Source organism: Cibotium barometz, chromosome 2 (assembly GCF_041138505.1).
Source record: "Cibotium barometz isolate CiBa-2024 chromosome 2, ASM4113850v1, whole genome shotgun sequence".
In the NCBI taxonomy this organism is placed as follows: Eukaryota; Viridiplantae; Streptophyta; class Polypodiopsida; order Cyatheales; family Cibotiaceae; genus Cibotium; species Cibotium barometz.
This window is the reverse complement of record NC_141047.1, coordinates 29,944,219-29,970,774: the sequence shown is the minus strand read 5'-3', so window position 1 is coordinate 29,970,774 and position 26,556 is coordinate 29,944,219. Positions and strand designations below refer to the sequence as shown.

Genomic DNA, 26,556 nt, shown 5'->3' with positions numbered 1-26,556 from the left:
ATTTGTAGCAGTGAGCACAACCTTACCAAATCCTTTCACTAGAGATGAGGAGTTGTTTGCACATGTGATTATGCGTGCTTGAGGAAGCAAACTCAAGGGAGGAAAACAAATCATGCTAAGAAGTAATATTCTTGCTAGCACCACTATCAAAAATCCAAACATGATGATATGTCATTAACATGAATACATTATGGACAGAAGGGTCATAACTACAGTGCACAATGCCACACAATAATCATGTACAAAGTTTGCTAACTCCTTCTTTTCAACTCCTCTTAGTGCTGATGTATCAGCCCAGCCGCAACCACAGCCATGCCTGACTCTTTCTCTTCCCCTTCTCCAATTTTTTATGCATTCATTGATATAATAGCCAGGCATCCTGACAATAGTTGCATTCGCTTTTCTTCTTAGGCTTATCAACCCCCTTCTCGGCATCCTTGCTACAAGAATGGGTTGATTCTACCTTTAGCTTGTAGCGTCCCTAAGAGAAAGCTTTGCCTTTACCTTTTTGCTAGGATTTATCTTCTTGTAAGAGAACTACAACTAATTCACCAAACATAAGGGCATTGGGGTTACCCTTTATTAGAGCCAAAGTGTGGATGCAAAACCCTAGTATGAAGCCATGAGAACAGTACAGACACCAATGAATATCTAGATAGGCCACACCGATACATGTAAGCTGCTCTCTAAGATCTTTGATCCTTGTGAGAAACTCATACATTAAGCCTTCTTAAATACTACCTGCTTGTGCAAGTAGGACACTCATGCCTCGTTCGCACCTAGTAAAGCACAACAAGTGCATCCAAAGCGTGCTTGGTAATTTTACATGAGCATATGGAATAATGCTTCTTTTCATGAAAAGTACCACCAATCCATGTGTATATGCAACCCTGCCATCCCACCTAACTTGCTTTGTTCTGGGAGGTGTGGACGCGGATATGCCACAGTTACATCTGAACTAGTATCACCATCTAAAGTATGTGTACTATACTGCACGCTGGCAAGGTAGGGCATGCCTCAATGGCAATAACAACATTCCAAATCCCTTTGGCAACCAATACATGATGCATATTATAGGATCACAACGGGTAGTTGGTCCCGTCAAGCTTATCATCAGTGGAAAGCATCCCAAATATGTCATTGTCTGCCATTTCAGCCTGCAAATAACAAATCTTTGACACAATGCAAATATCTTGACAACCTACATGTATTGTGAATGCCCACTGAATACAACCAAGATGGCTACTAGTACATCACTAATGATGAGATGAAGAAACCTACAAAGTGTATGAAAAATAGCAAAGTGTAAATAAAGTGTAGAAATGTTATTGGCAGGGATGCAAAAGTCGATGACAATGATGACGATGCTGACAAAACTCTTGATGATGAGCTCGAAGATGCGATGTCGATGAACGAATGTCGACGATGATGAATGTCAACGAGGACGAAATGACGATGACGGCCCTGCCTTCACACCAAATATATATTGTTATAGTGTAGAAAATCTAAAATCGAACAAAGATAGTTTGATTTGATACCCCGAGGATGTCTGCGAAAACCTTACAGCATGTAAACGAGCCCCAAAATGCGCTCAAAAATGCACAAAAGGTGCAAAAATCTCAATCGTTTAGCAACACAATATAGAGTAACCTTATCACCGAAGAGGATAGATCAATCTGAGACAATCAGAAGAGCAGATTGAGGAGGTGATGAATGAGGGGGTGAGAACCAAGGGAACCTTCTCTGATAATGATTGTTAGAGTAGAGATAAAGGTAGCAACACACACACAGATGCAACAAAAAAGTAGAGAGAGAAAGAAGCACAACACTCAAAAAAGATTGATGCGAATGAGTGAAGCACAAGTGAAGTGACATAATAAGGTCAATTCAACCCTCATAAGAGTGTGTGCACATGCTCGGGGGAAAAAAACCTCCTAAGGAGGGAAAAAGTGTCCCAGTCCAACGTCCACACATCACTATCATGTAAATGGCTACAATTTCTTGGTATGAGATGATTGGCTTTTCTACAAAAGTTGACTCTGCATCTTGAAGCAGTCAGGGAAACTATTCTCCATGATCCCCATTACACTATCATTGGCCATAGGGGCATGAACTTAATGTTGGAGAAGATAGAGAGGCAATCCAGCTGGCCTAAAATGAGGTGGGATGTGTTCACTTAGGTGCAACAGTGTCTAATTTTTCGAAAGGTGAAAGCGTCGCATGGAAAGAAAGCAGGTTTGTTACAACCATTGTCGATTGTCAACAGCCCTTTTCAAGATATATATATGGATTTTGTGACAAGTTTGCCTCCTAGTCCAAGTAAGTGTAACACACAGTGTTTGACGATTGCTAATCGTTTAGCAAGTTCGTTATGCTTATTCCTTGCAAGCTTAATATTACTACCAAAGATGTTAGTGAAGTTGTTTATACAACATTGGTACCCGATTGGTGGCATACCTAGGACCATTGTATTATATCGTGATGCCAAGTTCAAGAGTCATTTTTGGAGGGCATTGTTGGATAATATTGGTACTAAGATAAATTTTGCCCGTGCATTCCACCCACAAATGGACAGCCAAATAGAGATTTACAATCAATTGGTGTTCAATGTCCTGAAGTTTTATGTCCATGATCAGCAAGGTAAGTGGGAACAATATGTTCATTTTGTTCAAGTTATTCTTAATGACTCGTTTTCTTCAACTATTGGCAAGACTTCGTATGAGGCAGTGTGTGGAAGAATCGTCATTGTTGACCATGACATCGTCTTCATTTCTCGACGCTAATCACAGAGTCTCACCATGAGATTTTAGAGTCTGTGAAGGATGGGTAGGCCAAAGCACAAGGCCTATACTCGGCAGGCCAACAAGGACAAAAGGAATGTGAAATTCCCTTAAAGGGATTGGGTATATCTCAAGATTATGAAGCAAAGGTTGAAACAAGTGGGCAAGCAATGCCCAAAGTTGTCATTTTGGAGTTTCATACTTTTTCACATTCTAAAGAAGATGCATAATGTGTTTCATGTCACTTGGCTAAAGCAATATGCCAAACCTCCTCCCATAGATGTCCAAGATGCAACTGGAACCTGATATTGTCAATGAAGCTGAAGTGATGGTTCCAAAATAGATCCTGTTGCATCCTTTCAAGCATGACTCTGGCCATTAGAGAGCGTTAGCTCCTCATGAAGTTTTAGAACTAAGGAATGCATGAAGCAATTTGGCTTGACAAGAACATCTTTGAAGACTATCCGCCATTTTTGAGACGAGCTTCCATCAAGTTAAGCAGAAGGGGATGTCACATGCATACCGCACTTCGATGTCACGTGCATACCGCACTTCGATGCCACGTGGACATATTTGTGCAGTAAGACTTGGAGTGGTAACTAACCCTTTGTGAGCCCTTGCTCGCGACAAGTCATCCAAGGATCCACTTTAGAGGGTCATGGTCAGGTGTGCATCCCCCTCACATGAAGTTAATGCATGTTCCGCACATCTGTGTATGCCTCTAGAATGATGTAGAGGTGGACCGGGCTTTGCTCGGACTGCCAGTTTTATGGCAGTCCATGGCCCATCAAAAGGTCAGCCCAAGAGCCACCAAAGAGTCCATGGATATGGGGGCTAGCCATAGGCCAGCCCCCTGTCAACCAATAAGAGGACTATCAACCAACAGCAAGGGCTGCCCAGCAGCACACGAGTGAAGCGATGGCAATTAAATGCTATTTTCCCTATTCGTGAGCAGGCCAACAACAGCAAAATCAACCGACTAGCATATGGGATGGCCTATATAAGTGAATCTATCTTTTGCATCAATCATCTTATACTCACTACAAGAGCCAAGGTTCAAGGGTTGAGATAGCCAGGGAGGAGCAAAAGGCTGCTGAAGGCAAGGTAGAAAGTGAAGATAAAGGGTCATCTTCAGGCTAAAAGACGTCTAAGCCAAGTGAAGGTCTCCAAGTTAGTTCTACTCATTCAATAAGGCAAATACACCATATGTAGTGGGGACACTTCAAAGGGTAGTTGAGACCCAACACTTTTTATTGTCTCTCTTCTCTCTATGCACTTTTATTTTCATTACATTGTACTATACATCGTCAAAAACTAAGGGGTGAAAGATATTTATCAAAGTATAATCCTCACTTGTAAGCTTCCGCATGTTTCGCATGGTTGGGTTTCTCAGAAAGCCAAGTCAAGTGTCAAGTCCTTGTCCAAGTCCCGAGCAAATGGGCCATGCCATGTGTAAAAGCCACATTGTCTTGCCAATGAGGTGATAGCTCAAGTGGTGAAGGTGTTTGCCTAGGACCAAGACGTCTTGGGTTCAAAAGTCCCCTTGGTGCTTCCTCGGCGGCATCGCCTACAAGTGGTAAAATAAGCGCTTACGGGTGGCTGTCTACGGACGGTGAAATTTGGTTAACTATGGGAGGATTTTGGGCCTAAGGCCAGTTGAAAAAAAAAAAAAAGTCACATTGTCTTGTGGTCACTAGCCATGGTCATTTAGGGGCCATGGTGGCTATGGACAGCCCATGTGCACCCTTGAGTGAAAGACCTGAAGTGAGCATTGTGTATTGTCTGAACACGGGAGAATAGGGTGGACCTTTACAGCATCTTTACAGAAAAATGCATCTGTGAAGGGCCAGCCAGAGCAACAAATAAGGACAGCACATCAAGGCAGCCCGCAGCCCAAGGGACGGCATAGATTAGTCCAAATCAGGTCCATATCTTCAGTGAAGTCTAGTCCCCGTGGGATAGCAAAGCCAGCCAATCTTGTACTCATTCTCTTGCAAGCAATAAAGCAAATACACCGATAAGTTGCAAGTACACCTACAAGGTGGGTGCCCTTGAGAGGGTGGATTGGAACCCAATCTGGTGTTCTTGCTAACGTTATTTGTGCCTTAAATATACCATCGGTTTATGAACAAAGACTATATATATGGGTAAGTTCAATAGAAATTTGAAATGGAGAGAATCCCATTATTTTTGGACCATTAGAAATTTGAAATGGAACAGTGACTATATTGAATGTAACCCCATCTCAGTAAGGGAACAAGACAACACTGTGAAGTTGGAATATGAGTGCAACACACAGATTGATGAACTGTCAAACATCACGACATTTTGTTCAACCGACACACGAATGGGTTCTGTGATTCATACGCTTTATTGTTCCAAGTGATCAGTCCATTATACCTGAATGCTGTTGCATTCATTTTGAAAGCAGAGTTCAAAGAGTGTCTTGATCTTGAACCGGTGATAGCTTCCATAAACCCTTGTCGTTTCACATGTGTGATGCTATCAAAGCACACCTCGAGAGGAATGGGCTGTTGTTCATGTATGTATGAATTGACCACCATATAATTTCCTGACAAATCCCTATTTGAACCTTTTGTTGTAGTTCCAAAAGTTAAGATTCTCTCGCCCTCTCTATTATGGAAACTGTTGCTAGTCTTTATCCTTATCATAGATGGGTGTGGAGGGTCATGTCTTATAACATCAAATATCCGTGATCTTTCCCCACAATCGCAATCATTCAGTCCTCTGCTGCTGTTGATATCAGGTGCTCTTTCAACCATTACTGTATTGGCTTTTGTTGGTGAGACTGAATCAACCTTTACTACAATTCCTGTTGTAAGCACCTGTGGTGCTTCCATGGACATCGGTTTGTCCATGTCTTTGCACTCTTCCAAGAAGTGCTCACCAGAGTGCATTATCATTTCTTCTTCACATAGCAATGGCCATGCGCTAATCTGAGAGCTTCTTTGAACATCGCCTGGAGGATCAGAAGGGCACTTGAAACCAGCAGTTTCAAGAGCTTGTGAAGTAGAAACCGCTTCACCATGCAAGTGTACATCTATCCTATTGCACTGGACCTCCACATGTTTAGCACGAGCCAAGTCAGACAGTACCTCTGTAGAGAAGAATGTTTTCTCAATCCACTCCTTTAATGAAGGTGTGGGATTAACCCCCACAGTGGATTCTTCTGCTGCTAGTCTGAGGTGGCTTGCATCAGGCAGTTTCAGCAGGCAGCCAGAAGTACTCTGTCCAGATGCATTGCATGACTTCTGCAAAGCTTCTGTGTATCGAAGCTTCCAACAAGAATATGTTGCCAAATCACGAACCCCATACCCTGGAAGCTGCATTGAGAAATCCAAGTTCAAATGGGTGGGTGCAAGGGGAATAAACCCTAAAAGTTCATGATCCTCCCATTGAGCCTTATCGGAGAACCTTGAAAGATCATCTTTTCTTGAAACTTTTGTATCCCCCCACAGATCATCCACCGCAACTTTGCTGATTAAGGTGACATCAAGGACAATGACTCTCTCACAAAACTCTGAAAAGCATGATGCTGCAGCCTTCTCTCTTTCAGTTATCTGAAGTGCTTTGGGCTGGCTTGCAAGCCATTCCATGAAGATAACTGCCACCGGAAAGGCTGACCATGTTTCTTCTTCTTTAGCCACCTTTGCTAATACAGAAACAAACCTGAAGGCAAACTTCAAACCGCTGCTCAGAACATGATCCTGGTCCATCAGGTTTGGCTGTCCAATAATATGATGCATACAGAAGATGAGAACCGTAATTGCTTGCAAAGCAAGCGGTGTTCTACCTGCAAGCTTACTGAAAGATTTCGATTGATTCACTGCATCAAGTTCAGCATGAAGAAACTGCTCGAGTTTTCTCTCAGTTGCATCAATAGCTTTGTCAAGCTCGTCTGCACTGGCATAATAATACAAGTCAACAAGGAATCAGGAGAAAAGAAGTATCTTCCTAAGCATTAAAATTTAGAAATTAGTCCATGTGATTCTACATCTTGGAGTTCCGTATACTAGGTGATGGCCTATATGTGAGAAACAATAACAGAAGAGTGATGATGGCATATTAGTTCACACCTTGATTGAGTCAGAAGGATACGAACAAGCTCGATGAAATGCATTACAAACAACCCCTGAGACGTTCCTACTGTGTAAGTCGACCATAGATCTTGCTCGATCACAAAACCATGCAAGTTTGTTGGCAAAGTTGTCTCACCCCGACTTTTTTTATCACAATCACTTTGAGGAAGACAGGCTTGCGCAAGGTGCTGTTTGTTCTGGCAGGAACCAACACATCCATCAGACAGATCAACAAAAAAGAAGTACCTCAGAACTCAATTAACCTCTGGTTAGATGCCCCCTCAGCACTCAGTCACGGGTCTTTCTCCATCAATCAAAGGGCCTTTCCTCTTTGATCTCTGGCCTTCTTATCAACACTTTTTATGCACAATTGATAGGCATCCTGTGGAGCCAGTAAGATATCATCTATGCAAGTGACGAACTGTACTGATGCCACTAATTAGCACGTAACAGCTTTGAGAAGAAATCTATCACACAATTACAAGCACGAGACCTTAGACAAGGGCAGCTACATTGATGAAAAGGTCACATATACGCAACACTGCTATCACCTTATCAAGTGCATTTTATACAGCAGGCATGGAGTCTCACCTTCTCAAATAGCAGAACCACATTATCCCAAGCTGTCGCAAAAGGTACACTGACAGCAAGGCTTCGGCAGTACAGATACAATGCCGTAAGACTGTCTCCACAGTATGTACAAAGAACAGCAAGCTGCGATGAGACAGATCATTAGGTGTATTCATTTACAACATTACATCTACACATGGCAGGAGCTAAGGAAAATCCAGACCTGTCCACCCAGCGCACGGCACATTAGATGGCCGGTGACATTGCCTGCGACTAGACAGGGTTACCAGCCATGCTGCACAAGGGCAGACATCTGAGCCACCAGATGCTGCACAAGGGCAAGCATCTGAATAACTTAAGAGCTCAGATGATGCGCATGGCCAGGCACCTGGGCAGATTGAATGGACAGGCATCTAAGCAGCTTGCCAGCAATAATGCACAGGCGTGTGCTTGTGGGGTGCGGCAGGTCTCAAGTACCTAGTACCTGCTGAACAGACCTGGTTGTAGGGGTTTCCACTGGAAGGCCACAGAAAAGCGGCTTGCTTGTAGTAATTTGCTGCCACGCTCCAATCCCTTACAGATACATCCATGACACCATAGAGCTCCTTGTACCTTGCCAGATCGCCAAGGTAAATGAGAATCCTATGGCATGTTACCATGCACCGGCGAAGCTCCTCAGTGAGATCTCCCTCAGCAGAGAGCCTTTCTGTGTTACCGACCGACGAGGCGAGTCCATGCTGGAGCCTGAGCTTGATGAGCAAGCCATGAAAGAAGCCCGAGGCTTCTCCAAGAAAACTCCTGAAGGAGGTGAGGACGCGGAGAAGAGGTTCATGCTTGTTGCCCTTCTTTCTCTTCTTGCCACGACCCCCCATAGCCGCATTGTCTTCAGCAGGAGTTTTAGAAGTGAGAAGCCTGCGGATCCTGACTCGGAAACCTTCGATTTCACGGTAATGGAGGCGCCATAGGGCCTGCGCAACTTCAAAAGACTCGCAGAGGGCAAGGTCACGCAGGATGAGGAGCTCATAGCCATCTCGTATGCTGGTTCGCAGGCGGCGGACGGCCGGGTCGAAGGGGCCTTTGGTTTTGGAGGCAGCGAGAAGGTTGCGCTCAAGCCTAAAGATCTGCCATAACCACCAAAATTACGAGCAGAGACAGAGGTGAAGGGCAACCAAGGGCAAGAGAATTGCAAAAGGCTGGAATTGTTTGCCAGGGCTCTGTGTTTTACCTGATCGTAAGCTTCGGCTGGTGCTGGTGCTGGTGCTGGTGATGGTGATGGTGCTGGTGCTGGAGGGCCTTCCATGCTCGAGCCACCGTTGTTTCACGCCGTAGCTGATGAGGCCACTGCTGGACTATAAGAGAACCTGTGATGGTCATTTGCATGTTTTTGCGTTTTTCTCGGTGGCAACCTCATGGTGGTAGCGCGCATTTCGGAACAGATCCAGGTATCCAAGGCCACCACCACCCGAGGGCTTCTCGAGGTTCCTACATATGGAAGCACCTCAACCCACCAACTCAACACTACAACTAGGCCTTGTCCGTCATAAAACTTTAGGGGGTTGTCTTTCAAATACCATCTGGTCTTTGGCCCAAACTTGAGAGGTCTTGCCCTCACATAGTGCCCCGTATTACCCTCCCACATAGCAATATTTGCTAGGAAATCCTAGTCTGTAGTACAGGTATCTCCCCGGCCAGAGAGACGTTCATTTAATCCCTTCATTGAGAACCCCATGGGGCAGGAGACCAGTGGTGAAGGTTTGGACAAAAGGGGAGTGTATGGAGGAACAAACTCCAAAAGGTTGTACTACTGAGTCTATTATGATAGCTTGTATGCAGTTAGACTGTCATGTCTCTTGGGAGCAATCCTCTTTTGTTTGGGAAGATGAGAGATGAGACTTACTATGCAATTTGTTGAATTGTGAAGAAAGTGGTACAATTAGTTCTAGTATATAACTGTTGTTAAGATCTTAATATAATTATTCTATGTTCCCAAAAAAAACTTTAGGGGGTTGTTTTATAAAACTTTAGGCCTAGGTTGGGTTGTGCCAAAAACAGCCCCATAGAGAATTGTACTTGGCCGACAACATCAACATGATGCTATTGAAATACTCTAGGAACTTGGAGCTACACAAAAACAATCCCATAGAGAATTGTACATAAACTTGGCCAAAAACGTCATCATGATGCTATTAAAATACTCATGGAACTTGGAGCTACACAAAAAGGGTGCACTCAATATAAGGGCAACTTGCACGGCCAATTAACTAGGTTGTGATAAAACCTTGTAAGTACTTATTTAGTGAAATTATTATATTTCAAACATTATGAGGGATTATCTGAGCCTTTACCCTTGCCTTCTTTGTGCTAGTGGAGAACATTATATCCTCACCATCTCATGACCTTTAACGTGTCTCCTCCTCGAGAAGTATAGCACTGAACTCTTCTAATGCACCTATATGCAAGATCTTAGGTCGTGATTATAATCCTAATATCCACCATCATACTTTCAAGGTAGGACCCTAATGCACCTATATGCAAGATCTTAGTTCGTGATTATAATCCTAATATCCACCATTTGTCACACAATTTCTTGATCCTCATGAGATGAATTGATCCAATGCTTCTTCATCGTAAATGTTCTTCAAACTAAGCCGATTCTGAAGGTTATGAATCCTTGTCTAATAGTGGTCTCATATTTAGACCTTACAACTAGCCAGGCTTCTTGAGCCATTAACACATGCTGAATCATTGTCATAACACAACCATTGACGCTAATGACAACAGAATACATAATGTCGACATCTCTTCTCATCCATGTGCAAGGTTCAGCAAATTTATTTACGTTAGCTCCTTTAAATCGTATTACTACTAGCATCCTATCAATCCCCATAGGTGTCTCTTATAATTCATTGTTAACCCCATTTTCGGTTAACTAGGCACTCTCCGCCACATTAGAGAGCAACAAAATAAGTGTCATGAAAGGGCAGTATAAATCAATGTAATATTATATGAGAACAACTAGCTAGTGTCTAGGCGTTTTAATAACTTTTTAAGTTTTGGGTGCCCGAGTGTGAATAAGGGCGAGTTGTATATAAGTCACTTTTCTCATAATGAAAGACACAATCCCCCTTTGTGCCAATAGAGTCTTTTTCTTCTCTACTTGCTCTCTCTTGTCTATGTGTGTGTGTCAAGAGAGTTGAGAGTAAATAATGTTTGATTCTTGGTGCATATTCCTTGCCCTCTTTGTGTGAGAGAGAGAGTGGTGAGTTGAGAGAGATGTGAGTCCTTTCAGAAAGTAGAGCACCCTCCTTATGGTGAAATAGAATGCAATGGAACTAGGAGTTGGCAACCACCGGTTGAGCACGATCGACTACGGAGTCCTGAGCTCGGATGCATGGTAAGTTCCCTAATGATGGTTGTAGCTTGCTTCTCTTTCTTCTAGGTTGTGGGAATCCAGAATCCAAAAGAGGGTAGAACAGGTTGTAACATTCATACATAGACAAGATTGTGTGTATTTTGAACTTCTAGGGGATATAGTTAGTTTTGTCTAACTTTCCTTCATTGCCGAATGAAGGGAAGACAAGATTGCATATATTTTGATTTTTTAGGGGATATAGCTAGTTTTGTTTAGCTTTCCTTCATTACCAAATGTTGGTGGTGGTCAATCCGGCCACCTCATGTGCTCGAAGACTATTTGAGACCCAGAGTGTATGTTGGAATACCCCCATAAGTAGTATGGTTATTCCTCCACACCTTCAGTACTACCACCCCAGTTGGTTCCTCCAAGAACTACACTAGTACAATAGTACTCAGTGACCCTACTCGCAGAGACAAAAACCCAAGAATAAGAGAGCTATGAGTCTTATAACTAACAAGACCCATATGAGGAGCAACAATATGATCCCTATGGGTATCTTGACTAAGACTACATCTATTTGTTTGAGGCCATGGTACAACAAATAGCAAGAGACTTGAACAATCTGGTACACATGCCATTAATCCAATATTTTGGATGTAAAGGCCCACACCATATTGCAAAGTGCACTCACAAAGACCTTGCACAAAGTCCCCCAATTGCTCCTAGCACTCTGAATCTTGTGCCCAACCCCAACGTAATTCCTTATGGGGGCACATGCTATAAGTGCAAATTCGACCATGCCTACAAGGATTCTCCCAACAGAGTGACAATTTTCCTTGTGGGTGGAAGCATATAACTCCACTTTGACGAGCCTTAACCTGTCAAACATACATGGTCTCCCTTAATCCAAATTACAAGGCTCCAAGCCAAGATAAGGGCAGTAGCCAAAGGAACATCTAAGGTCGCCACCAACAAGCAAAAAGCACAAGCTTCAACTTCAAAGCAAGCAGCAAAAAGGCTCCAAGCCAAGATAAGGGCAGTAGCCAAAGGAACATCTAAGGTCGCCCACCAACAAGCAAAAAACACAAGCTTCAACTTCAAAGCAAGCAGCAAAAAAGCCCCAAGAGCAATAGTAGCACCTAAAAAGGCCAATGAACTAGAATTAAAGGTTAAGAAGAAGAAGACCTTGAAGAGAACACGTAAAAGCATTGCACCATCAGTCGTCTATCAAGGGCAACAACGTCGTGACCATCAAAAGTGGTTCCGAAAGTGGTTTGGATGAGAGCTCCAAAGCTGTCTCCCAAAGCTGTCTCCCTTGCCACCAAGATAACCAAGGATCTCCTGCTCAAACCCACTTAGACCAAAGAAAAGAAACCCAAAGACTATGAAAATCTTCCAAAGAAACTCAAGGAGTACTCCAACCCTGTGTTGGAGAAAGAGAGAATGAAACAAGCCCAAGAACTTAGGAGGAAGGTACAGGCTAAATTAGAACAACCATATTAGTGAATTTGGGAATTTCCCAATTTCCATTTTTGAATACTTAAAAAAAGAGGACATGGATAACATGTTTGTAAGTTTCTCAAAACCCTATCATATGACCTATCGTTTGAAAGCGCTTGAAAAATGGAAACTAAAGAGCTATAAAGCGCTCATTTTGGATTAGTGGTGTTCAAGTTATGGTTAATCCAAACTTTTGACCACGTGTCCCAAACTTGTGGGAAATTCCCATATTCCCCAATATGGTGTAGACTAAGAGCAATGTTAGAGAAAGTGGTCTAGTACGAACCATGAACCGCATGAGCGTATCCTAGAGCCAATTATAGAACCACTGAGGGATCCTCAGACTTTGCCCAAGACCTTAGACATATCCGTATCTACAATTATAGAACCACTGAGGGATCCTCAAACTTTGCCCCAGGCCTTAGACATACCCGTAGAGAACTAGTTTGGAAGACTCTACCTCTAGAACCAAGCCCCACATTGCTAGATGTAGAAGTATGAATACTGTAAACAAATGCTGGAAATGCCAAAGTGTGCATGAATCAAGGCTAACAATGCACAAAACACACATAACACATGAACACGCCCATATAATGCATCAACACGTGTGACACCTCGTACGCATGAAAAATCCCAGAATGTGTGAAAAAAGCTCACAACTCACCAATGTGCATGAATAATCCCCCAAACCACATAACAACTAAACTACGTGTGAACAACCCCTAACAATCAAGAGTGTGAGTGAAAAATGTATGGGTGTGAGAGTGTGAATGGACCCGGTGTGAATGGACAAAAGCAATATAGGGTGGGGAAAAAAAGTGTGAAAAGGCTGAAACCCTAAAGGTTACAAGTCTTATCACAAAACCAAAAGAACACAAGATTCTCTCTCCCTAGCTCTCAAACGATGCTGGCGAACAGCTCTTTACTCGTTGAACCTCGTTTTCTTTCCAAAGCCGCCTCCCTTTCTAACGCTGGAATCCCTAGAGACGGCGGTGACGCGGTTTTTTTTTTTCCCCTTTTTCTGAGCCGCCTACCTGTGTGTTTAGATCTCTGCTCTTGCACTGAGCCTCACAGGGGGGATGTGCTTGCGGCCAACGCTAGCTCTAAGGCAACATGAAGCTGACGAACTGAAGCTCGTGCTGATGCGATTGCTAGTTTTAAGGCAAAATGAAGCTTACACCAATCACACTCCCATGGTTGCTCTTGCAGCCAGCGCTAGATCTAAGGCACAATGAAGCTAACGACCAATCACACTCCCTTGGTTTCTTGCAGCCAGCGCTGATCTGATCCTAATCCAACATTCTTATAACAATTAATCCTATGCTATCAACAGACTATTGTGCACATAAATCCTGTGCTGTCACCAGACTGTTGTGCACATAACTACTCCCCTCACATGCAATGAACTTTGTAAACTTCTTGGGCTGCGTAAACCTGTTGTGAGCTTGTGAAGCCAAACCTGAGGTGGTTTCAGCACTGAACTAGATCCAAGATTTCCAATATGAGGAGCATAGTGAAGTCCATTGTGGATTTGTGCTTGAAGTTGGGAGAGGAGTTGTGGTGAAAGATCCATCTCAGAGGGTATTGCTGGGCCGAGCCTTTAGCCAAAGGCAATGATGCATGTGGTCTTACAAATCTGACTCTCTTTCTAAAGGAAGCTGTTACAATTGCTTAATCACTAATCTTTTGCAAGCTCTACCCTAGGACTTCTTAATCATCATGATTAACTCAAAATCCACTTAATTTTGCAACAACTATGTCCAAATGGCTTGTTGTTAACAATCTACCTCTTCCTCAAGCAATTTCTACTTTCTTCTCAAATTGTTTGAAACCTTTTGGTGTATGGTGCACAGAGGCTTACACCTATAGATTGGGTTTGATTCCTAGCAAGGTTGTCAACTGTATTTGCACCACTATTTGCTAATTTTTGCACACTTGCACCAAGATTCTATGCAATACACTTTGCACATCAATGTTTGCACAAATCTACACTAAAGCTGTATATTCTACACCTTTTCTTAACAAAGATCATGCACCAAAACACTAATGTCTAGATTAGTAAGAACAATATGCTATACATTTTCTTGATGAAAAATGTACCAAAATATTGTAGTCCACAATGTGTGCTTGTAGACAGTGTTTTCTCAACACTTTTTTTTTGTTGGTCTTTCCTTGTAGTACATCAAGATTTACACTAATCTATGTAAAATAGTACTAATCCAATATATTTATAATCTTTATCTAACTTCTTTGTTGCAAAAAAGTAACAAGATTAGAAAGATTTTAATCTATAATCACTTACTGTTGTTCTGCATCAAGATTTAATTTCAGCATAATAAACTTTGCATAATTTGTAAACTGCTCTATTGTGCATTGTAGATCTGCAAAACAAAATAGTATTTTGCATTATAATCTTCAATACTGTACTGATCTTGAAACAGATCTTCACTGTTCTTCAACTCTACTCTTGAATCTTTAACTTTGCACTTAAAACTGCATAGCAACTGTATTCTGCACACTTTCTTGAAACTGCACCAAGATTTTGCACAACAACCTTCTTCTTGTAGTATTCCTTCAAGAACTCAAAGATTTGGCAATCTAAGTTTTCAATCTTGAAGAAATAAAGGCTCTCAGGATAAATCTTTGAAAAGATACGCTTCCTAATGCAAGAAATCACTCAAAAGCAAGATAATGCAAGAAATCACTCAAAACTGGTTTGCTAAAATTCAAGATCAAGAAAATTCAAGAAATCAAGATTAAGAAGATCAAGAAATTCAAGAAATCAAATGGTAAAGTGGATTACGGTTTCTGAAACTAGTGAGTAATACAAATTAAAAAATGATTAACACAGATTTCATTGCTAATCTTCGCAGATCAAGAAATCAGCAAATCTGAAAACTATGTAGGAATCAAATCTAAAAATGATTAAGGCTCAAATCAATCCCTAATCAAAGCATCAAGATCTAAGCCAAGAGCTCTGATACCAATGAAAGAAAGAAACATCTAGATTAACCTTGGATTAGCCTAGATTAGAGAGATTAGTCCTAGATTAGAGAGAAAATTAGAGAAGATGTCTAAAGGTATATTCAAGGGTATACAAAAGGGGTACAATGCTCATGAGCCCTATGCCTAATATAGCCCAAGGCTCCTAAAAGTACACATGTCAATGACCCTAAGTCTAAGTTCTTAAGCCCCATCCCCCATATACATGTATATACCAAATCTACTTCATTACAATTACTATGCAACAGTAATAAGAGAAACTTTAGGACTAGGCAAATGCTAGACACCAACAACAATATAGTGCTTTATGAGCTTAGTTGTGGTTGAGAGTGATAATTAATGAAGATTTATGTTGCAAATATATTGGTAGGAAAAGGTTATTATTAGTCAATATAAATACACTCTTGATGGAGTTTTGATTGCTTTAAAAATGAATCCACATCAAGAGGAACAAGATTGATGTAATCAAAGAATCAGAAATAAATTCAAATAAGGTTAAAGTATTGTCTTGTGTATGCATACCCCTTGCGATATACCTTTGTATATGTGTAGTATATGCTCTCTACTGTGAAGATAAGTGTTCTTTGACATAATTTCTATATCTAACATAAACTTATACCCATCAATGTGTATATGCCATTTTTTCTAAGCTTAGAAACTTCATATTGTGCAATGAATTTTAACATTGATATGCCATATAATATTGAAAAACAAACTTTAGCGGTCAAATCTAAACATATCTATGGTCTTGTGTAAGAAGAAGATTTAAAGCCAAAAAATAATCTTACTAATAAATGAAAGTGAAAGGCATTAAGGGGGATATTTAATTGATGCTGGTGTTGCATCATGCAAAGTGGTAACACTAAAAGAGGTAAGAACTATTGATCATGGGGGCTCATAATCTTGATTAGCACTTAATGGCAACATAATAACAATGCAAATGAGCGAAATAGAGTGTGTCGTTGAATTGATTCGATGCCTCTTTAAATAGGCTGACATACATGGGATTAGCTTAGAGCTAATGATGTGATTAGGTACTAATATCTACCACAATCCTCTCCTTCATTATCTCCTTAATTATCTCCACCTCTTTCTTAACCTTTGAGATCGAACTCGACCAAGAGGATGTTCATCTCTGCATGTGATGGAGCATATCCAACACCCTCCTTGATCCATACCTGGAACATGAAAATAAAAACATAATGCAATATCATAGCTCTACATGAAAAAAAGTGCATGAGTCTTAAGTATTTCTAAGCATAGTGTATCCCTCCAAATCCCCATCACAACTCTATGAAACATAGTGCCTCATGTGAACTATCATGAGTTGGGCATGGAGACCTAACACTCCCATCAATCTCCCCTTTGAGGACTACATGGCCAAGTGAGAGAATGTGGGCATAGACATATCACATAACCTACATCATAGTAGGTGGTTAGAGGTGATTTACTTGTGGGCAATGGAGAGTATTACATGGCTTTAAAAAGCCCAAGATGCCTCTTCATCATCATAAGAGGTGTTTACATGGTTGCATAGTGCAATGTTTGCTTCATGTATAGAGATGCTAGCAATGTTTGCTTCACCCTTGTTGTTGTAGCATTTTTTTGCAAGGTGTCCTAGCTTTCCACATGTTGTGCATTGGAGCTTTGGTTTATCCTTACGATAGCAATTCTTCATGAGATAGCTAATCCTACCACAATGAGTACATTGACGAGGTTTGACATTCTTCTTTTGAGTGAGATATGTTTGATCCACCAGCTTCTCCTCATAAGCTTCATGTTGTAGTTGTTTATTTTTATATTCTCCAGTTGTTTCTTTTTATGTTCTCCCATAAGAGAGGGCTCCACATCTTGAATTTTTAGATTTGGAACATTCGGAAGTGTAGTTACAATATTATCATATTATTCATACATACTATAATAAAGCTATTGTATCTTCATCATTGACAGGTGCCTTGATATCTGCTAGTTGTGCAAGGATACTTTTCATCTTATAAAGATGATTAGGAAATGAGTCTCCAGTCTTCATAGTGAGCCTAAAGATTTGTAACTTCAGATTTATCTTTGAATTCTTTCCACTAGCACCAAAGAGTCTATCGAGAGTTTCCCATGATGCTTTAGCTGACTCTATGTTTGAAATATGATGCAAATATTGATCACCAAGCCCAAGTGATAAAATAGCTAGTGCCTTAGTGTCACAAATTTCCCATTGTGCTTTTCCTTCCCTTGTGGTAGGTTTATCATTTTTACATGTAATAATTACTTTCCACAAATATTTCCTTTGAAGGATAAACGTGTGCCTAGTCTACTAAGTATGAAAATTTCCCCTAGTAAATCTCTCTAACTGTGAGGTTTTAGACATGATAGCAAAGTCTTACTTGAGAGAATTTCTTCAAGCATTATCTAATGCCTTGTACAAATAAATTGAGTTAGAGGAGGATGCAAAAAAATATTAGTTATCCACTCCAGTTCCATACAAATGCATATTTGTTGCAAGGAACTCACCTAAACCAATATATTTGGCATAGTCTTTTAATCCAATTCTAGGATTAACAAGAGCTATTGCCATTATCTTACGTCAAGGAGTCACAATAGATACACCAAAGGGTCATACATTCAAGATATCAAGCAATAGTGTCCAAAGCTACAACTTGGACGGGAGCCCGTTGGTGTGACGGAGTATTTATGGTAATTTTTGCTTCAAGAGCATGTGGTAGCAAGCTAGGTGTGTCATTAAAGGGTTGACTTTTTTTATTCCACTTATCTTTTTTGGGAAAATGCCTATATCCCTTTTATTCTAAATTCAAAAAATATTCCTCCCAAAAAGGAAAATTCGTATTTCCCACTAGACTAAAAAAAAACTAAAATCTCACGTGAACGGAAAAATGACATCAATGGAAATCTCATGTGAACGGAAAAATGACGTGAACGGAAAAATCACATGAACGGAAAAATGACGAACAAAAAAATCACGTGAACGGAAATTCGACGTAAAAAAAACGAAATTTAATTCCACGTGAAGTCCGTCCAGTTCACGCGTGAAAAGTTTTTCACAGCGTGAAACAGAAGTTCATGACGCGGTAAAATAATAATAATAATAATTTAAAAAAATCAAAATTTAATCCCCACGTGAAGTCCGTTTCCGGTTCATGAATGAAGTGTTTCACGGTGTGAAACAGAAGTTCACGTTGCAAAAAATAAGTTAAAAATAAAATTAAAAAAAATCAAAATTTAATTTCCACGTGAAGTCTAGTTCACGCGTGAAATGTGTTTTACGACGTGAATTAGAAGTTCATACAGCAAAAAAAAAAGGGACTTTGGAAACCACCCCTGTTTGGAGGCCCGTATCTCATAAACCGTATATCCGATGAAGGTGCTCTAGGGCTCATCGAAAAGTTGACATCAAGCTCTTCGACTTTGGACTCAATCGTCCGAAGTCAAAATTGATCATTTTGGCCTCCGACCAGCAGCCTTGAAATTCGACCCAAAAATCGAGGCAAAAAACAACTCAAAAACCACAAAAAATCGTTAAAAAAACAGCGTGAAAATGATGACGAGCCATATTCGAGCTACTTTTTGAGGGTCTAAACGACAAAATCACAGACGAATCAGGGAAACAAAGTTGTAGTACTCCAAAAATACTACAACTCCCTCATACATAGTTTTTCAAAATTCTTTTTGGATCACCCTAAAGAACATGCTGCAAAACAGGAAAAAAATTCTCAATTTTTTTTTCGTCGAGTGATGGAAAATAGGTTTTAGGACCTCCCCTTCTGTCTGGGAAGTTCCTAGCATACGCTTTTTCTAGAAAAATATCTCAAAGATCGTTCACGTGCGTATAACGCTTAAGCTAATTAGGGCAAACGGACACCCGTTTGATCCAATGAAGAGTACGCTAAGCCTCTTGAGGCTGTAATAACAGGCTGTGGGAAAGTGAAAAGCAAAAAAACTAATTGCTCATTAAGGAGCATTTAGGCACTCTGACATGGCCACAATAGAGAGATTGCCTGTAATTACACAAGGACTGAACCCAATGGCTGACGTCTTTGAGCCATTGAGATCCATGCCGCTAATTCACCTCCCCATGCCATTGACCATGCCTAACAAGCATGTCATCCGGTTTTACACTCCCTGTCACTTCGATTCCACCAAGCTTTGGTCCTTTGCTTAACATAGTCAAAATACCATGGTTTTTCATCGAGCCTTGATTTTGATTTTTTAATCCAAAGATTTATTTCTTGGGAAACCACTCTTTTCCTAGGCTTTAGCTTTTGTTTACAAATTTTGATTTTTTGTGACTGCTAATTTACAAAAGCTTCCGCGTTAGATGAAATGTGTATGATTTCTTTAGAATCTTTTAAAATTTGACATGAGCTAGTCATATCAACAGTAATGCAAAGAGTATTGAAATAGTTTCCCTTCACTGGAATTCAGTTTCAAGCCTTGAGTTTTGTTTTTGTAGACCTGGTTGAGCTGGGTGGAGCTAAACGGGGCGCAATGGAGCTGATGAAAAATTTAATAATTTTTAATAAGGCTTATAACCCTTATGTAAAAGCTTTACACAAAACCTTAATTAAAGGCTTAATCAGGCAGCCAAAAAAATAGAAAACTAGCTAGCAAGCAAACTCAGAGGTCGTTGACTAGTCTCACAAGTCGAAAGTAGCAAAAAGAAACAATAGTTTAGGTTCCGTCATCGCCATGAGGGCCAAGTGGAAGAACTGTTTGGGTTCCGCCATTGCCATAAGAGCCAAGTGGAGGAAGAAGAGAATGCACAGGCTCAAACGCAAGCACAGAAAGATGAGGCTCAGTCGAAGTAGCTCTGATACCAGAGCTCATAATCTTGATTAGAATGCAAATGAGCAAAGTAGAGTGTGTCGTTGCATTGATTCGTTGCCTCTTTAAATATACTGAGATACATGGGATTAGCTTAGAGCTAATGATGTGATTAGGTACTAATATCTTCCACAATTGATTATCTCCACCTCTTGTTTGATTAGTGAGCCAAGAATATCTCTAATGCAAGTGGATGTAGGTGTGTCTTTTGTGGTAGATCTATGAGCTTATTACAAGACTAAAAGGGCCAAGACTAATGCTTGAATAACCTTTGAGATTGAACTCGACCAAGAGGATGTTCATGTGTGCATGTGATGGAGCATATCCAACAAGAACAAGGGAGATGAGTGCCTTGTTTGATGCCCAATTTTCATTAACAACTTAAAGGCTCCTATAACATTCTCCTTTGCAACTATACTTTTACACATTCACAACCTTATATTGATTGCTACACTAGCATGTACTACCACTATTTTGTTACTCTGGCTACCTCCCAACCTCTAGTTGCTATATATAATACATTTAATATAGGAGGAGGTATTGATAATACTATTTTGTTACTTTGGCTAGTTCCCAACCTCTAATTTGCTATTTAAAATACATATGCCCAACTTTCACTGCTTAAAGGCTCCTACGGTGCAAAATATAAAGCTGAGGTCCCTTAACATTCTCCGTGCAACTATACTTTTACACATTCACAACCTTATATATTGATTGCTACACTATCACTACTATCACTATTTTGTTGTTTTGGCTACCTGCCAACCTCTACTTCTATCTATAATACATATTTAATATGTATTATAATATGTACTACCATTGTTTTGTTACTTCGGCTACATGCCAACCTCTAGTTGCTATGTATAATACCTCTACTTGTCCCTTGATGGGTAATTGGAAGAGGGTAGGTATTTCCATCAATCTCAAGAAAAAGGGTGAATGCGCTTTTTCGTGAAACATTTTCCAAACCAATACCTTGCGCCTCAAAGTTGAGTGTGTCGTCATGTGTACACACTTGGAGGCACACTGTTGGAGTCTCTTTAGGGGATGTGAAAATACTACGTGTTTGCTTTTAACTTGAATGTTTTCGAATGTTTTAAGACTTTCAACTTTTTGTTTTTTCCCAAACCGTGTAGGCTCTTTGGCTGGAGCTCACTCAATGTTTCCTCAGGCATCCAATGGTGAACTCTAGGCCACCGTGTGAACAGAACCTAAGGTTCAAAAATCCTACCGTTTGGATGTCCGTTTCATACACTTCGCGCCACCTCTTAAAACCTACCTTCCCCAACCAAGCTCTTCGGAGTAGAAGAGAGCCAGTTCTTGGTGACTTCAAGATGGATCCCCGCGAGCTCGATAAGCAAGTGGTGGTGGGCGTCCACAAGCAAGGCTACAGTTCCTTCAGCCAGATCGCCGGCATGCCGCAAATCAGGCCCTCCTTCACGCAGGACAGTGGGCCGGCGGTGCCCATGCAGGGCCTTCGAGCCATAGCCCTGGGGCAGATGCAGCTGGGCAGGGTGCACCATGGCCGGGTTCTCTTTGGTACGCTCTGTGTGGATGCCTTCATGGTTACAGCCGTCATGACCGTGCTGGAGGACAGGCAGGACCCCATGATGGCTGTACATCTGACCATCTACAATGCAGTCACATCCAGGAGCACATTCCGAGATGTGCAGAGGCTCTACCCCAAGGGCTGCAGGGTAGCCATCAAAGAGCCCTTCTTGAAGCGTGCCATAAGTGGCCTCATTGCCGTCCGGGTCGATAACCCTGCGAACATTGAGAAGCTTGATGCTGATGCCATTGGAGATGATGGTGTACAGCATGACGACCCCTATGAGCTCCGGCAACAAGGAAACGGTCTCTTTGCTAGAGAAGATTGGAAAGGGGCCATTGATTGCTACACCAGATGCATTACCTCTCTCTTGCAGAAGAACAAGGTAAGCAAGAACACTCCTTCCTCTTCCCTTTCTGATTCGGTTGATCTAGATACAAAAGAAAGCATAAATGCTTCCCTGGCTATGGCCTACTCCAACCGAGCAGAGTCCTGGATGAAGCTGTCTGAATATAAGCATGCCCTTATAGATGCTGACGCTGCCCTAGACATAGATCCAAACCATGCCAAGAGCTTGTTCCGCAGGGGCAGGGCTCTCCATGGACTCATGGAGTATGAAGTAGCCTCCTCTTGCTTGGAGGCCCTGCTTGCACAGCATCCTGAGCACAAAGACGTGCGCACCCTCTTGAACAGTGTCAAGAGCCGCCTTGCAAACCCTGCAGAGATTTTACCTGGCTTGTCGGATTTTTTGCTGGGCAAAGTCCCCCCTCCTAAGCTTCCCGATTACACTGGCCCCGTTAAAGTACAAAAGACCAATGATGGGCGTGGCAGGGGGCTGTTCGCTCTGAAGAATGTGGAGCCTGGTGAGCTTTTGCTCGTGAGCAATGCTGCAGCTGTCTGTGAAACAGATTTGAAGAATTTTGGCTTTCACCTGGATATTAGCACGGAGACACTGAATGTGGCATCTCAAGAGGACTTGGTAACAGAGCTTGTTAACTTGGGCATGAAATCCTCCGCCTTCTTGAGCAAGCTTTACAGCCTAGCAGCCTCTCCCTCTCAAGAGTCCATGGAGGTTCCATCCATGGACCTCTTTAGCTCTGCCTGCACAGAAACAAATGATGGATTGGCAGTCGATGTAACTCGAATTCGGCAGATAGTGAGGTTTAATTCATTTGGAAACAGCCTTATCCGGTTGAATCGAGTGCCGGAAAGCTTTGAAGAGAAGGATAATTCTGGGCTATGGCTGCTGCCCTCCTTTATGAACCACTCTTGCCTTCCCAATGCCTGCTATTTGCATGTTGGGCATGCCATGATTGTCCATGCAGCCTCTTGGATCCCAGCTGGCCAAGAAATCACTATCTCCTACCTCAACCCTCTCCTTCCTCTCAGAATGCGAGAAGAAATGTACAAGCATTGGAGTTTCATTTGCACTTGCAAGCGCTGCACCTTAGAAAGAAGTTTGCAGAGCCGGCTTCAAAGCCTAAGCTCCCAGTTCCAGTCCATCCATGCAGAAGCAACAAAGCATTTCCCTGCTTTTGCTGCTGACCCAAAAAATCTTCCTCCAGACTTCTACGCAACCTGCTTTAAGCTCTCCAATGTGTTTAAGAAACTCAGAAAGAAAATCAACTCGCTTGAGAGCTTGACAGATGTGGAGAAGAAGTTGGTGTTGACTGGTTATTCTTCTGCTTTCTTGGGGAAATGGTTCCTCTCTTGGGCCATGGGCAAGATTAGTAGCTCAGATGAGAGTGGAGTGGAATTGATGGAGGCCATGAGATCTTGCACACCTGGCAACTTTTTGACCCTTTGCTTGGTGGCCCGTCTGGTCTTAGCAGCTCAGCAGGTAGGCCCTACTGGACAGGGTTTACATTCTGACTACCTGATGGAGCAAGCCAAGCAGGAATGCATATGTCTCGTAGGGAATCAAAAGGCTCCTGTAGTAGAGCAACTGGTGGAGCGAGCCTCCAGGATAATGCCCATGCTTTTTTAGAGAGAGAGAGAGAGAGAGAGAGAGAGAGAGAGAGAGGCGACAACCACAATGCTAATTGTGATCTTATCCTGTTATTATGAATGCTTCTCTCTGTCATTCTTGTTTTCAACTATTGGTCAAATTAGCTAATCTTGAAAGTGTTGATTATGTGTACATGCTTTATCTCCTTCCATGGATATATACCTACTGCCATTCTAGATCACACCTCAATTTTTCCAGCTCACACTTATTCAATGTGATGGGAGATTATGGTCTTTTAGACACACTGTAATAATGTTTCTTATGTTTTTGTGTTGACGTGTTTTTATTTGAAAAGGTCTTTGAGGTATGATGGCCCTATGCATTCACATGCAACTTGCATGATCTCAACCTTTACTGATTTGCATGGTTGTGTCATGCCATAGAGGTATGATGGCCACATGCAACTTGAATGATTTGGACGGGCATTGCCATGCAATTTGTATAGGCATAGATGCCTCAATGTATACTAATTTGCATGGGTGTGTCATGCTATAGAAAGTAGAGAAATCTATATACTTGTTTAGGTTCACAACGCTCTAAACACTTATTCTTGTTTGAACTTTCTAGCCCAAGTGCCTAATGGTTCTAAATCCGTGATGGTGCGTTGCTTGGCAAAGATGCCAAAGCTCGTTACAGTCACACAAGTGTCTATTTTGAGGTAAGTGACAAGTCCTAATTGAAACTATATTATTGTGGTAGGGCTTGGACAAGGCCTAAGGTGGTTTCCTTAGCTTGCCCATTCCCTGCTCTACGTGTCTTCAAATTGCTCTACGTGTCTTCAAATAGAGCCCACTTAGTATGGACTGAAATACAAACAAAAAATCTAAACATAATCAACTTACTTCACTCATTCCAGTCCTATGCAATCTAATGAAATGATGATAGGCACAACTTAATCTATGTAACTCTTTTTGTAGAAGTACCTCTCCAAAGTGGATAATTTTTGGTTGTGCTAGTGGGACCATGTTACACTAACACTACTATACTCCCCTTGTCAAACCTTCATTGGGAGAACTATACTTTCATTGGAAGATATTTTTATTGGCATTGAAGTTTTTACTAATCAACCGTTTATAAGCACATCTCCCTACTTAATCTCATTGTGTACTTCGTAATGGTGAGCAAAAGAAATGATTAATCTCTTGCTAGAACTTGAAACTAGACAAACTAATGTTTCCACCACTCAATCCATTTAGATCCTCTCACAAGTTTCCTTATCCACTCCCTTTGCAAGGCTCTATCCCTCACAGGCTCCACTAGCTTCTTGTTTCCTTGCTTCTAGCCATTCTACATCAAGATTTCAAGCAAGATTCTATCTCAAGGTTAGATGAAGCTTGCATGAGCTTGTTAGAGTGAGCCTTTTTAGAGTATATATAAGACTTGAATCTACATACATAAAATACTTCTCATGAAATACGATTTGTGAGACTCAATAGAAAACTTGGACGCATGAAGCCTATAAACTAGTTTAAGCATATCAAAGTAGAGAGCAATAGGAACCAATAATAAAAGGGAAAGAGGAAAGTACAATCCATTAGAATGTAGATAAATTATCTTTTATACAAAGCTGGTAGATAACTCAAAGGCACTTCAAGTACATCCTCAAGCCCTTAATTCGCTTAATGTTAGTTTTTCTCTCATTATTTTATTTTACTATGAACCGTACTAAAATGCATTAGCATAGGCATAATTGAAAGGATACTCTTGTGCCAATCAAGGCTCTAAGCTAATGGTATTTCCAAAACTAATTTCCAGCACCGTGGGACTTGTAAGAACACCCAATGTATGTTATAGCACAAGGATTGGGTTAAATCTCCCCCTCATGCGTGCTGGCTCCTTGCACGACATGAGTATTTAATCATGTATTATAAAAAATAGCCCTTGAGCCAATCGTGTAGCTTTTTCCAAAAATAGGGTTCTTTTACAAAAATAATCAATCCTTCTAGAGGATGTTCACACACATCTAGTGTGTATCAAAAATAATAGTGAAGCTCTAGCTCACACTACGCAATACACCCGTGCACATCGGGGTGCATAAATATTTGAGTACAAATAAATGGCACGCGGCCAACCAAAAATAGTGAAGTATACCTCATAAATGTCGAGGCGATGTAAACGCCCATGCACATGACAAAACCCGTGCGACACCTCGTTCGGTGACCCTCACCTATGTGCAACACCTCGTTCGGTGACCCTCGCCTATGTGCAACACTTCGTTCGGTGACCCTTGCACACTCATGCCTGTGCGACACCTCGTTCGGTGACCCTCGCACAAGGATGACGCCTCATTCGGCATCCTCGTACTCATCACCAATACTCAACAAATCAACATGTTAGGTGAGGCAATTAAACACCAATATCAACAACACTAGCATGTGTACATGGCATCACCCAATCACAGCATACATAGCATAGACCCGCAAAGCATATGCCAATCACACTTACAATGTAGTATTTAATATGACATCACTCACGATACTAAATGCAAGCATGGCACAATGGTCGGATGGGCGTCCCCAATAGACCATAGAGGGCCAATAATGTAACATCCCTCTTGCTCGGGTTAGCAACTGACCTCAGTTGTGTGTTTGATAGGAGTGTATTAAGTCAAGGCATGTGCGAAAAAGCCGCTCGGGCATCCAATGAGCATCTTCTCTCGGATGGTTCTTGAAGGTCAAAAGATATCTGTTATAAACATTGCCAGTTCCTGTAGTAGTCTGCTCATGGTCAATAATTTCATCAGGTATTAATTGCTCTTCATCATGAACTAGCTCTGGAGGCTCTTCATAAACAGGATGAGTAGGGATTGGTCCTTTAAAGGGTCTCAATAGACTAATATGAAAAGAGTTATGAATCCT

General features: G+C 41.5%; 2 protein-coding genes across 2 annotated transcripts; one reads left to right on the top strand and one right to left on the bottom strand.

Annotated features, from left to right (window-relative positions):
- Window positions 1-4,985: 4,985 nt before the first annotated feature.
- On the bottom strand, window positions 4,986-9,007 carry LOC147640915 (nonsense-mediated mRNA decay factor SMG7-like). The gene is made up of 5 exons (XM_086816602.1): window positions 8,676-9,007; window positions 7,948-8,571; window positions 7,472-7,594; window positions 6,878-7,077; window positions 4,986-6,704 (listed from the first exon to the last, which is right to left on the bottom strand). The coding sequence occupies exons 1-5, from the start codon at window positions 8,748-8,750 to the stop codon at window positions 5,099-5,101; spliced, it is 2,628 nt and encodes an 875-aa protein (XP_086672728.1). The 5' UTR covers window positions 8,751-9,007; the 3' UTR covers window positions 4,986-5,098.
- A 12,439-nt stretch (window positions 9,008-21,446) lies between these two features.
- On the top strand, window positions 21,447-23,786 carry LOC147640914 (methyltransferase FGSG_00040-like). The gene has a single exon (XM_086816592.1). The coding sequence runs from the start codon at window positions 21,476-21,478 to the stop codon at window positions 23,675-23,677; it is 2,202 nt and encodes a 733-aa protein (XP_086672718.1). The 5' UTR covers window positions 21,447-21,475; the 3' UTR covers window positions 23,678-23,786.
- The last annotated feature ends 2,770 nt before the right edge of the window (window positions 23,787-26,556 follow it).